The 14,411-nt window shown below is 41.3% G+C and overlaps 1 protein-coding gene across 1 annotated transcript in view; it reads left to right on the top strand.

The window, feature by feature from the left end:
• The window catches only part of LOC147897291 (uncharacterized), a 41,377-nt gene extending 33,125 nt beyond the window's left edge, over nucleotides 1-8,252 (top strand). Inside the window, exons 3-4 of the mRNA XM_087380844.1 lie at nucleotides 6,484-6,524; nucleotides 6,757-8,252. Coding sequence (XP_087236970.1) covers nucleotides 6,484-6,524; nucleotides 6,757-7,773 — 1,058 coding nt within the window. The 3' untranslated portion in view covers nucleotides 7,774-8,252. The remainder of the gene's footprint in view (nucleotides 1-6,483; nucleotides 6,525-6,756) is intronic.
• Nucleotides 8,253-14,411: the final 6,159 nt, after the last annotated feature.

Below are 14,411 nucleotides of genomic sequence, written 5' to 3'. Positions count from 1 at the left end.
TTGGTGCAGGTTCTTCTTTTCATTTGGTTCGTCATGGCGGGTGATGCAGTGTAGGCATCCACGCAAGTGAGGAGACTAGCAAGGTGCTGCGGTTGATTTTCGTCAATAAGGTTCACTAAATACCCAATCATCGCTAGGGTGTGTTAGAGGTTGAGCATAGATGCTTGCACTTTGAATGATGTAGTTGTTAAATCGGTGTTTGGTGTTGGTGCGCTGGTGGTGCTAGAGTCGTGCTCTGATACCAATGTAGAAAAGGGGAAGAGCAGATTTGAAGGGGGATAGGATAACAGAAGGGAGAGAGAGATGGGGGAGAAGAGAGGGGAAGGGGAAGGAGAGACAGAGAGAGAGAGATGAGGAGTAGAGAGAGAGAGTGAGAGAGTAAGGAGGAGAGAAGGTGAGAGGGTAAGGAGGAGAGAAAGTGAGAGCGTAGGGAGTAGGTAGCAGGAAGGAAGTGTGAGAGTAGATAGGATTAGATGTCACATCAAAAAGTACATAGTAGGGGGTGGATGGAGACTTATATAGAGAGAGAGATGGGGGAGAAGAGAGGGGAAGGGGAAGGAGAGATAGAGAGAGAGAGAGATGAGGGGTAGAGAGAGAGAGAGTGAGAGAGTAAGGGGGAGAGAAGGTGAGAGGGTAAGGAGGAGAGAAAGTGAGAGAGCGTAGAGTAGGTAGCAGGAAGGAAGTGGGAGAGTAGATAGGATTAGATGTCACATCAAAAAGTACATAGTAGGGGGTGGATGGAGACTTATATAGTCCCTCCACATTTTGCACCTAAAGGGCCTCAAAAGGGCCTCTAACTTGGCCTCTTTTTCCCCTCCATTAAACAGCGCTCAGTCGGCTAGAGAAAGGACTGCAGGGATGTTTCCTAGAAATAAAATCCTAGAAAGTGGTCTCCCATTTACCAAATGCATGTGTATGAACCTTAGTGCACATTCTAGCCAGCCAGCATTTGTGTCCACGGTTCCTTCTGAGCTGCAAAAGTAAGTAGCATGGTGGCTTTTAGAGCAATCAAATGATAGTGTAAATTCAAAATGCTGAGCCCTCCATGCATTTTTGGAGAACAAACTAGCTCAACTTGCAGGAGACAGAGAGCTTTCTTGTCTTTTCTTGTTTTCCAAAGGTATTCCATTGCTTGTGACATGAAAGCATCCAAGGTTTTCTTGCTATGAGCTGCAAGTGGAACTGTATATGAGCCATGACGACTGCTTGTATAATGCGCATGCGCACATGCAGCGGCCAAGTAGTATCATTTCCAAGGTGAGTAGAGGTAGCTATACTAGGTTTACCTTTAACAATGTTAGTCCATAGGACACCAACCACAGTAACATCGTGGGATGTAGTAGTGAAACCAGATGCAACTTCACACTCATCCCATGCTCTTGATATTGGAGACCTCCAATGCTGGTCTTTTAGGGTTGTTTAGGCCATAAGCTCTGGACAAACTTGTCCACCTTTTGAGTTTCTCTAATTTCGGTCATTAGAGCACTCTCTAATACCGTGAAACTCAGGTTGTGCATAATGCGAGACAACGCATCAGCAACCTTATTATCTTTTCCTCTTCGGTACCGAATCGTTAAATTAAACTCCTGCATGAGCTCTGCCCACCTAGCTTGGCGGTCCCTCAAGTCAGGCTGTTTACAAAAATGTTTCAGAGTATCATGATTAGCACATAAAACTTTGAACCATACAAATAATGCCTCCATGTTTTCAAAGCATGGATAACAGCATACAACTCTAATTCATGAGTTGGCCAATTCCTCTGAGAGGGAGAACGCTTCTTGCTTTCAAAGGCTACTGGCCTTCCCTCTTGAAGGAGAACTGCTCCTACCGCAATGCCACTTGCATCGGTTTTCAGGAACAACGGTTTCTGGGGATCAACTATTTTTAACATCGGTTCTGTGACCACAGCTTGTTTTATGGTGTTAAAACTTTCTTGTTGATTCTGTCCCCAAATAAAAGGTACTTTATATGAGGTCAGATGAGTCAATGGCGATACTATTTCGGAATATCCTTTGATATGCCTTCTATAAAACTAGAGAAATCCCAAGAATGATCGCAACGCGGTCAGACTCTGAGGGATTGGCAAGTTAGTATCGCAGCCACTTTCTTCGGATCCATTTCTACCCCCTGTGGAGTAATTATGAACCCTAAATATTCAAGCCTAACCATACACAGTATAGTTTTCTTTTTATTTACATAAAGACTGGCTTTCCTCAAAGTACTGAACACTATTCTCAAGTGTTCACGATGCTCAATAATACTTTTACTGAACACTAGAATATCGTCAATAAAATGTACTACAAACTTTCCGATATACGGACGTAGTAAATCGTTCATAAGCATGACGAATGTCACTGGAGCATTGGTAAGTCCGAAGGGCATTACCAAACACTCGTAATGACCAAACCTGCTTCTGAAAGCGGTTTTATGCACATCCTCGGCTCTAATCCGGATCTGATGGTAGCCACACTTAAGTCTATCTTGCTGAAAATCACGGCTCCATGTAATGCATCTAGCAAATCATCAATCCGAGCCATCGGATACCTATGCTTAACAGTGATATTATTCAATGCTCTGTAATCTATACAGAGGCGAAACGTATCATCCTTTTTCTTCTTTAATATCACTGGCGAAGCAAAAGGTGAGAAACTTGGTTGAATCTGCCCCAACTTGAGGTATTCTTCCAGTTGTCTACGCACCTCCGCCTCTTCAGTAAAGCTCATTCTATAGGGCGGTCTATTTACAAGTTCTGCCCCTGGGATCAGTTCAATCTTATGCTGAACTTTCCGCTCTGGAGGTAACCCATAAGGTAGTTCATCCCTAAAACATTCAGAGAACTTCTCTGATATTTCTTTAGCCAACTCGGCCATTTTCCTATCTTGGGTAGCCTCAGTGCTAGTCGATGCATCATCAATCGACTCTACCGATGCTATACACAGACACAGAAACTCTTTCGGAGTCCTCCGAATTTCCATGGCTGAAATCAATGGTCCTCGAGGTAAATCCTTTTCACCTCGCAAAACATATTCTACCCCGTTCATCTTGAACTGGTAAATATGCTTTTTCCAATCAATGGCTGGATTTTTTCAAAAATGCCAAGCCATGCCTAGGGCTATATCTGCGTGAGCAAGTCTAGTGAGTTCAAAGTCCAGCTTCTCAACATAGTCATGAATTCAAAGTTTCAACTGGGTAACCCTTTGGTCCCATACTTCAGTTGAACTTCCGTCCGCCATCCTGACCGTATAAGCATAGTCAGACGGACTAGTTTTCAACTTGAGCCTCTTAACAAGCTTTGAGTTGATTACATTGTGTGTTGACGCTGAGTCAAAAAACACAATCACATCATGACTGGCTACTTGTCCTTTCATTTTAATCAACTCGGGCTCATCGAAAACCGTATACCCCGTTGCTGCGGGCTTTGAAAGGATGTTATCAGGTGCACCGCTTACTAACTTAGTAACAGACACACTTAACAACACAGGTACTAACCTCTGAGAAGGTCCCGCCAATTGCATCTGCATATGTTCCGCATTGGGACTCTCCTGCATTTCCGTGTCGCACTCAGATATTATCATATTGGCCGTGCGACGGTCTTTATTCAGTGGACAATCTTTCCACTGATGTCGCTGAAGGCAGCCGAAGCACAATCCTTCTTTTCTAGCTTTCTCTTTTTGTTCAGGGGTCAACGAGGACTTTGGCCAAGCCCGGGCTGCCATTGGAGTTATTTTCCTTTTCACCCCAATGGTGGTACTTGTTTTTGCTGGTCCCTCAACCGGCTTCACCTGCTTGGTTTGGCCACTTGGCTGGGAGACACTTGTCTTTGAAGTCCATTTCCTCTGAAATCCCCCTTTTCTCGGGTACTCATACTTAGTCCCTGCCTGCACAAAACCACTAGTTCAGGGCTACTGCAATAGATTCATCTAATGTAGTCACATATTTAGCCCAAACTTCCATTTTAATTTTGTTGTTCAGTCCATAGATATAGTCTTTCAACTGAACCGACATAGGGAGAGGGTCTGTTATCTTCATAACACATTCCCTGAACTTGTCAGTGTACTTTGCCACCGACAAATTCCTATGACGAAGGTTTCTATAAGAATCCCAAGCTCGGGACACTTCGTCAGGTGGAAGAAAGTGTTTCTTAAATTCAGCTTTAAACCCTTCCTAGGTGGTAGGAGCAACCTGATCTTTCTGTTGCTTTATCCACCATCTATCCGCTGCCTCAATAAACAGGTGAGTGGCCTCACGGATTTTCTTTAGATCAGATCTGATTTCACAAATGGCGAAGGCTTCTTCCCATTTGTGTAACCAAACCTCGATCACATCAGAACTGCGCTCGGTCATCCGACCAGCATACTTCTCCGGTCTATAGTTGGCAATAATAGGCACCTTGACCTTCGCACGCTCTGATGAGTGTATACTGGGCTTTGGCTCTGCTGAAGCTTTGCCCTTATCAATTCTAGATGGCCTAGCCGACAAGGCTTGCACCATCTCCCTAATCTCATTCTGACCAGCATTCACTTGAAGCTGTTGGTTCATAATTTGCTGTAAAGCCTCTTCTAATACTGAAATTCTACCCACTAGAGTAGGTGTTGTGTGATGGGACATTTGTTGTGTAGACCGTGCTCTAGATTCACTAGGATTCACCCTGGAATCTTGTCCTTTTTCCTCCATAGTTTCAAAAGGGAAAATAGGCTTAAAAAAAAAAAAAACTAAGTCACGGTGCTTCGAGGTCTTCCGGCCTGTGTAAAGCGGGACTGTCTATCTATTTTTTTTTTTGTCTGCTGTTACGCAGGTTATCACCCCGCTCCACCTTCGATTTACTCCACGCGGGCGCACGTCGGTGCTCAGCAAAGCCGTACGTCGTCAGCCCACCAGGGAGGTCCAGGCCCTACCTCGTCTACTTGCAGAATACCTGTAAGCTTAGCTTCTGGCGTCAACCACTACCACGCAAAGCCTGTCCGTCCAAGGTACGCCATGCCATCACAACACGTTGCCAGCCTGCTCCGTTCATCGAAACCTTATCGAAATCCCCCGCAACCTGAACTCAGCCACCACGAAGGTCTCCCGCACAACGAACTCAGCCACCACGAAGGTCGTCGTCACGGGCAACAACCCTTCCAATCCGTCGCACGTCACGAGCAGCCAATTATCACGCTGCACTTCTCATCCCGTTCGTCCAGCCTTTGATCTCTACCATAGGCTCTGATACCAATTGAAACGAACCTATTTTCTATCTCTCTCCTTGGCTTCATCAATCACGGGCGATGGCATCACGTATGTCCACCCAGCCTTATTTTCATGGATCGCATGTTTTTCATCAGATACATAATTTTTTTGTCTCTCATGCCTATCCACAAAACCCACAACTCCCTAGATGGTTCCCTCTGCCACATGTCATCATTTTAGCCCTTTTTACTTGGTACACCATTTACCCCTCTCTTGGGGCACAATTAAACCATTTACCCCTTGGCATTATTGCACATTTAGGTGCACCTAGGCCTTAGCACTCAGAACCACCTAGTCAATGCCATTACACCCTCACCTAGGACCTTGGCAGTTACTTCTCTTGACCATTTTATTTACGCACATTAAATATTATAGAAGTCAGTCATCCAAGAGAAAATGCCCACCGATCTTTCCGAGGTCATGCTATCTCGGCTAGAGCATAACAGAAAAGGCATATCCATAGTGAAAGCGTCTTGGGGAAGCACGATAGGCATTATAGTATCCAAAAAAAGATTTCTAGCTGCAATCTGTGGTGGAGTAAGTGGCAACGGTGCTGTAAACAAGTGGCTGAAATGGGCTAGACATTCAGTTTTAAGCTCAAAAGTATCCATAGTCCAAGTCCCATCCAATCTTTTAACCTGAGCAACGGATGTTTTTTTTCTAGAAGTGTGCAAACTTTTGAAGAAGCTTTTGATGAGCACCCTTATCCTCAAAGGCTTTTTATCATGCACGAATTCACCATTTTTGAAGCTTATGCAGGTCATTTTGTCTTATGCAGGTCCTAGCTGCAAGAAAATCAAGCATTTGCAATGGTGGAAGTTGACACAATTCCGAGTAGTCCTGCCTTTTCTGTTTTGCAATGCTACATGATGTCTTTGGTCCCCTAAATATTGGCGGCCATACTGCTTAATTACATACTGCATCCAAGCCACATCCATATCCTCATTGGCTTGCATGAGCAAAGACCGAAGTGCATGCCTCCCCAACCCCCCCCCTCCCCCCCCCCTCTTCTCTCTCTCTCTCTCTCTCTCTCTCTCTCTCTCTCTGTACTGCAGGTTTGTGGCAAGAACTTAACTAATGGATTGGTGGTTACAATGTTTCAATCAGTGTTGCAGGGGTGTGAAAATCTTGAGCAATTTTTAATTTATGCCCCCTCCCACCACTTCTTCCCGCCCGAAAGTTTTTTTTTCAGTTTTCTATTTTCCAGTCTGTCACATGTATGTATCCTGATTAACATTGCAATTGTTACTGCAGATTCAGTGTCAAGAACATCAGCTTCGACTCCAGCTAATGAGGTCTGCCACAGCCTCCTCTTTCAAAACTGACGTCACCACCACACGTGCTCCCCTTGGGGCCTTCCCCTCCCCTCTTCTTTCTTTGTGCAAAGTCAGCTCATGTTGTTCAGCATGGAAACTGATTTACTGTTCTCTACAAAGCTCGTGTATTCAAATGCCATGATCTATGTTGTCCTACCTGCATCTTGGCTGAATGATGGACTGATTCAGAAATTTCAATTGTTGTTTGTAGGCATGTTTCCAGACAGGGTCTTCAACACTTCCTGACACTCCAGGATCCAGCTCTTATAAGGGTACAGGGGACATAGCACCAATAACAGTAAGCAGTAATCGTTCATCTCTACAGCGAAATTGGAGTGCTAGTCATTTGTCTCTATCCAAGCTTGGATCAAGGCGACTTTTCCGCAGGCAGAACTCAGATAGCAAAACATTTCTTAGAAGTGCTGAAGGAAGCAGTCATACCACTCTCCTAGAAGGCGGGCAATCCTCACAGGGATTTGAAGGTCAACAACCAGTTGGAAATGACTGGTCAATGCAGACCTTCTCTCAACTTGTGGCCTCTTCTCGGAGGGAGGGTTTTGGATGGTCCGATACTAACTGTCTCTCTGATGTGAGCTGGAATTTAAATCAGGATGGTTCATATCGAGGTTTGCCCTGTCCTGTGGAGAGAATAAGGGTGGGTCCTTCCACGGCTACTGTTTTGCATAATGGTTCAGCCAACTTCCAAGAAAATTTGCAGAAATGTGGTCTATGTTCTAGGTGGCTGCTTCATAGGTCACCTTGGAGCTCAGATGGAATGTTGGGCAGCAATGATTTGCCAGTTGTGGGTGTGCTTGTATGCGGGCATGTTTACCATGCAGATTGTCTTGAGAAAGTCATCCCTGACACGCTCAGGCACGATCCTCCCTGTCCTGAGTGTGATCAAGATGAAAATTCAAAGCTGAAAGGAATGCAACTAGGGGCGGATAGTGCAAAAGGAATAGGAAGACCTTTAAAGAGCAAGCTTTTGAAAATGGGCCCTCATTTTCGCAGAATATCTTTTCTGAATTCAAAGTCGGTTGATGTTGATGGAAGAAAAGGAGCTGTAACCTCAGTTCCTTCTGAAGAAAGAGGGTTTTTCTCTAGATCCCTCTCAAAGAGGCACTTCTCTTTCAGAGGAAAATCAAGTAAAGATTCATCTCAGCAGACGTTGGGTTCAAGGAAGTCAAGTTCACCAGCACAGGTATCCCCTGAAAACCAGACGCTCTAAGAATTCACATTCCCCCAGTCTAGCTCCTTCCATTACTTGCAGAGGAAGCCACCACGTAAGAGGTTCAAGCTTTGGACACACTTCAGATGTTTCTCAGGTGGAATCTTTCTGAGAGGAGGATGCTTCTGTCTTAAAGAGCAGCAACCGTTTGGTTGGACATTTTGCCTTATTTAAGTTAACATTTTCAAAAACATCCCTATATGAGATGACACCCTGAAGAAGGTTTTGTCATGATATCCCTTTTTGGCCCAAAGCTCTACAAATCCTCATTATAAAACTCTGTTTCAGGGCTCACAGCTGAAATGAGGGAGGCTTAGAGAGCTGATAAACATACTTCTTGAGCTGACAGTATTTTCATGGCCTTTGATTAATATTGAAAGTCTATAACAAAGTTAATTTTGTGTCTACCATGGAACTAGCAATCAAGTGCATACCCACAACTCACCTTCTTAAAATGTATAGATATCACTAATACGCAATTGGCCATAGCTCTCGCTTTAAGACATGGTGTACACTGGCGTGGGTAGATCAGTGCATCCTATCTCTATGCAGTTTCGGTAGTTGTAGTTTGTAATTGAGGCTTACGATATTGTCATTGGGTAAGGTCTTTTTTTAATTTTACTCTTGTTGAGTCCCTAAATTGAGGTACTTGTTTTGTCAAGTGAATTCTCCTCATCTATGAGTGCTCTGCAAAGAAAGTTGCACTTTTTTGCTGAGTCGTGTTGCCTTTGGGTTGAAATGAAAGTCACTTTTTGGGAGTGAAGCTCTAGTTATTCATTAAATTGTGGATTTGTTTGTTTGCTACAAAAGTTCTTTTAGTTGTAGGTCTCCCCTTTTGGTTTGCCAGGTATACAACTCTTGAAAATTGTGAGTGTTTTGCAATTCTGTAGCTACACTTTTTGAAGACCTCATATTTCATAAAATTGAATTGTAGTTGAGTGTACGCCATATCAGGAATAGTGATATTAATTTTATTAATGTCAAACTATCATGTGTAACCATGCACTTTTATTTTTGCTCCTTTTTTTGGAGGCGTGAATCAACTTTAATTAGTAATTGGGAATCAAGTTTAATTAATAATCCGGGAGAACCTTGGAAGACCCCCTTTGTCCAAGGGCCATGCTAACTTCAAAACTGTCACATCAGAGCACTCAACAAAGTATAGTCATTAGAGGGTCCACTATTTTCTCTTTTGCCTCATTTGTTATCATCATCTGCAAGTAGTTGGATTTATAGCTGATTTCTTGACCTGATCCTAATTTCCTCTTCCTTGCTCTGGTGCAATTAGTGAGGCTTCCTCAGCTAGCTTGTACCCTAAAAAATGATTGCATTTAGTGCTCACTCTTCACACATCACGCAAGCGTTGGAAAAAGATTGTTGCAATCCCATTTGCATCAGTTTATTATTATAACATCATCTCCTTCTACCGAGTTTGTTCCCAAAGCACTTCGTCCTTCAGAGTTACTCAAATTAACAATTTGCAACAATTTGTTCGGCTCAGCCTCTCATAATGCACTCTTTAGTTTTATGGAGATAGTGAGGTTGTCATTGCCGCAACCACTTCAAGCAATGCTCTTTTTCATATTTGATGGAAGGCTTAATGGTCCCATTTGCTAGCACAATATATTTGTTATGCCTCATTTGAGACTTGCCGCCTTCATTCGTCATGGTCCAATCACCACGACTGGAAAGCCCTCAAAATTGTCAGCAAGATCTAACCACCTTGCAACTCAATAATGAATTATGTGCATGAACATGTCCTATGAACACTCGCATTCCACTTTTCTTAACAAAAACTATTGGGTCATGCAAGAAACACTGATAGGTGCGGAAAGAAGCTCGGTCGTTGAGACATCAACCTTGACTTATTGTGGAAGTGAGCATCCCTCGTCTTCTTCATCACTAGTCCTCACATGTTTCAAGACAGAATAGGAATCTCATCACTCCTTCATTGTTCCATTATGTATGGCAACGTGTCAATGGAGCATGTCCTTTCTTGTGACAGATCAAAGACTTTGAAGTGCTGCATACCTATTTTCATTGACCCTTGCACCAATTGCCCTAATCTAAACTTTACGTCTTTGTTAACTATTGACTTCTCTTACACATGCAAGATCTTGTATGTTGTCAGACACATTCTTACCTTGTTTAAGAGGGACAAAATCTTCTGAGGTTGCTTTCCTTTGAAGCATCCTCTTGTCCGTTGTCCAACACGCATCTTTAATTTCTTGGTCCAGTGCAAGCTATCCATATTTTTCCTTTTGAATGTCCTTAGAAGGACTCTTGGTAGTCTCACCCGTTGCTCGCTTCTAGTAGCATTATTCTATTAAGCCTTCTTGGAAGAACTCGGGTGTTCTCATCCATTGTGGCATTATTAATAGCACTCTAGTTGAATTTTAGTTAAAACTTAATCACTCATCATGAGGTATTAGCCTTCACAAGGTGATGGTTCTTGTCTACTATTCTTTGGATACAAGTTCTAGTGTTCCTCATTGTGCTATTAACTAGCATTCTCACATCCACATATATATTCTCATTGTTGCATATGTCGATGTTGATCAACTTGTTGTCATACACATTGGTGTATACATTTTCCTTGAATTATTCATAGAAAGCAATCTCATAGTTTGATTTCTTTCCTACTTAGGATGTGACTAATTAGTCCCCAATTGTGGTCATGACTTTATTTGTCATAGCTAGTATAGTATTGCTCAGCATAGGACACCACCTACAAGAACTACCTCCCCAATGTCTCCATGGGAGTCCCAAAATGTTATGGTGAGACTTTCAATTTCAATGGCTAGCTTTCCACTTCATTAGAAGGTAATTGATATGGAAAAATGTCAAAGAAACTATATCTAAAAACATGTTAAGTATAACGAGCTAGTAATAGCAAGAATGGAAAAACGAGAGTTGTAAGTACCACAAAATGGAAAGATAATAAAAAAATTGTAAAGCATAAACTCCCACCCTTTTGCAAAGCCAATAATGTGCCATTTTTAGCATTTCATCCCTATGTTTCTATCCTTTTCTTACAGATTTAGTTTGACTAATCAAAGAGGGTTCCATTATAACTCACAACATAAACCTAAAATCTTTCTGAGAAGAAGTAAGAGGCACAAAGCAATGCTTTGACCAACCTGAAATCCTATTGTATTAAGTCTTCTACCATTTGGGGTTGTACTTGTGGAAGACTTGATTGCCTAAAATGGTCTAGAGAGATGGCCTTCTTCTGAGACGAGCCAGCTTGTTTTCTACATGGAGGAGAGGTAGCTTGATTGGATAATCTATTGACCTTCTCTTCTTTATGAAAAAAAATCTCAAGGATTTCATTTTCTTAGGTCACAAAAACTACTAGAGTCCATGTTATTTTATTCCCAGCATTTATCTATTTCATCGATGTCTAGCTAGGTATCTACTATACCTTCATAACCTTTACTAAAATCACTACTTGTCCATAAGAGAAGCAAAGTGATCCTTATTTTTACCCTAAAGAGAAATACCCAAAATCCAAGAAGGCATTCCAATCCAATTCCACCATTATTTTTTGCAATGACTATACTAACATCCAAGAGAGGTATAAGAACACTCCTTTTGTCCCAAAGATCTGTATTAGTATCAATCTAGGTGGAGTCATTATGGAAATCATAGAATTCTCCTAATATTTGTTGTTTTCGTAGGGATACTAAAAATCTCAATTAGCACATCTCCATATAAAGAATTGAACACTTGTTCACCTATGAAATTCCATGCTGCACACCATGTCTAATCTTTCAACTAGTATTCGCTTACTATAAGAGTTGAGTAACATTCATAACTTTGATAAAAGAGTAAGCTTACCAAAATTTCCAAGAACAAACTTTAACCACAAACATAAATAGAATTTATCGTAATGGTACCATTATTATCTAAAAACTCACATAGCTTGATGGCTCGTTACAATCAATATTTGATTGAGTAGCCTATCCACCTAAGATAAGGATAGTCAAGTCTATTCTTAGGGGATTTCTTAATGTCAAATTATAATTCAAGTAAATCTCTATGGATTCAATTCTAACAAAGCTATTTGCATAAAAGAAATTCAAATAATACATAAGATTCTTGTTTATGACCTTACCATGAATTTATTTCATGGCTCTTAGGTATATGAGTATGATCACTTTTTAAAAGATTTTATCGTCCGGTTCTTTAACCCAATTTCTATATGCATACATCCTCTACGATCTCTATACTAATGTCTTTGCTTGGTTCATCATGCTCTTTGCTTGTCTATGCTTTGTTTATACCTATAATGGTGGTAAGATCATTAGATCGTCTCATTTTGAGACTCTTCCTCCATGTCATGTTCTTGGTTTCATAAGAGAATGATCTCATAGTGCTAGGACTCTAGGGGAGCTTATAATAAAATTTATTGTTTAAGGCTTTGGATCCTTTATAAGACAAAGGAATTGCTTAGGTACTATCAAGTCCATAATGCCAAATCAATGGACAATACAACCCATGAAAATATAATCTATGATTCATATGGCATATGAACATGCCTTAAATTAACTTGACTAGGTATGACTACCCAATAAGCATATACATAAACATATTGCTTTGATTATATAATCTACATTTTAAAGAAGAGAGTGTTTTAGTAAAGTATGATTCTGGGTTCAAACTTGGACCAAGTGTTTAGAATTTCCCAATAGTCATTGTCTAGTAAGCCTTACAATGCTAGTGCCAAACTTGGGTACTGCTGTAGATATCTACTACTACCTTGGGGTCTTAGCTCTAAACTGAATGCTTATCATCCCCCTCTCTATAAATATTGTTTCAAGGTCCTTTTTAGCTTTAAAGGCTCCCAAAATCAAGCCTACCATCTTCCAAAACTATGCTGTACCAGCTCTTGTAGTCCCCTCACGGTCCAAAGGCTATGTGGATGGGCGAATTGTTACAAAAGAGAAATGAATCACCTAGCATACACATAGTAAGAGAGAGGGAGATGGAGGAAGCCTTCTTGTTCTTCTAAAATGAGCATCTCACACAATACAACATAGACTAAGTGTATACATATATACATGGGCACGAAGAACAACAACACAACTAACTGAATTTAGAATGCGAGATAACATAAGTTAGTGTCCTGCTTATTTCACTTATAGTGATGAGCAGGTAGATAGAAACCTGTGTCTCCATACATCTCAACACTCCCCCTCAAGCTCAAGGTGAGAAGGATGAGTGCTTGAGCTTGCACCACTCAAGCAATGCACTGCCATAAACTGACGAAGTAGTCAAACTTCTCACAGGGCAATGCCTTTCGTGAATATGCCTACATCTACTCCTTGGTAGACACATGTTGTGAGCCAACCTCTCCATTAAGTATCTTCTCTTGAATGAAATGGTAGTGGATCTCTATGTGTTTCATGCGAGCATGAAATTAAGATAATAGCTAGCATGCTATTGCCAATATTGTTGCAATAAAGAGGTATGTGATCCACCACATTATAGCCAATCTCTACTAGTAGAGCTATTGATTATTTCCACTATCAAGTCATTAATATATAAAATTATCAACACTATTACTCCCCCTGACTAGTGCAAAGAGGGATGTGTCAGTTGGAAATGCATAAAAATCCAACTGTTGAAAAAAATTAATGCAAAGAGGGATGTGTCAATTGGAAATGCATAAAAAGCCAAATGTGGCAAATAAGTAGTAATGTGACCATGCCAAGTCCATGGAGCTCGCTTCAAGCCATAATTGCCTTATGTAATCTACACACCCTATGAAGATATATGATATCCTCATAACCTTAGACCTAGTGGCTACTACATATATACCACTTCAGATAACTCTCCATTTAAGAAAGCATTCTTAACATCCATCTGATGCATTTTCTAGCCATTAGTAGTAGAGCTGATGCAACCACCATCCAAATTGCTACCATCTTGGCCATTGGGTTGAAGGTCTCTTCATGGCATACCCTCTAGCAACCAAGTGAGATTTGTATCTACTCACATTTCCATCTATATTATGCTTCACCATGTAAACCCCTTTGTAGCCTATGACATTATTGCCCTTAAGCAAGTCAACAAGTAACCATGTCTCTACTACCTCTAAGGCATGCATCTCCTCATTCATGTACTATATCCACTGTGGCTTCTCAATGGCATCCTAAAACTTCTCAAGCTCCTTATCTTGTAACACATTTTTCATATAGCCATGGTGCCATCGTAAATAAGAATTTGCACTTGGTATCTCACCTACATGGACCTGTGAGGTAAAGTGCTTTCTGATGTATCTTTAGCATGAGGTTTTAGGCCAATTCACTTTTAAAGAACAATAGCCCTTGATATCACATGTGGGCTAGAAAACTCATCATATGGATAAACCTTAGTGCTTCCTTGAGCATGGGAATGTGTACTATTTGCTGCTAACTTGGAGCCAGTAAAATCATGGTTTTGGGGATGATTTATTGCTGTAATGTCAACCAATAAAATCATGGTTTTGGGGATGATTTATTTCTGTAATATCAACCGTATTTCTAACACTTAAAAGCATGCTTGTGCTTCTTGCATTTGCCCTTAGTCAGTGTTACCATGGATTCACCATTTCTATGGCAGTGACTCTACTTCTTGACCTAGATGCAACCTTC

This window comes from Dipteris shenzhenensis, chromosome 10 (assembly GCF_047967505.1).
Source record: "Dipteris shenzhenensis isolate YYH24624 ecotype China chromosome 10, Dip_SZ_1.0, whole genome shotgun sequence".
In the NCBI taxonomy this organism is placed as follows: domain Eukaryota; kingdom Viridiplantae; phylum Streptophyta; class Polypodiopsida; order Gleicheniales; family Dipteridaceae; genus Dipteris; species Dipteris shenzhenensis.
Note: the sequence above shows the minus strand (reverse complement) of the source record. Positions and strands in the feature narration are given on the sequence as shown.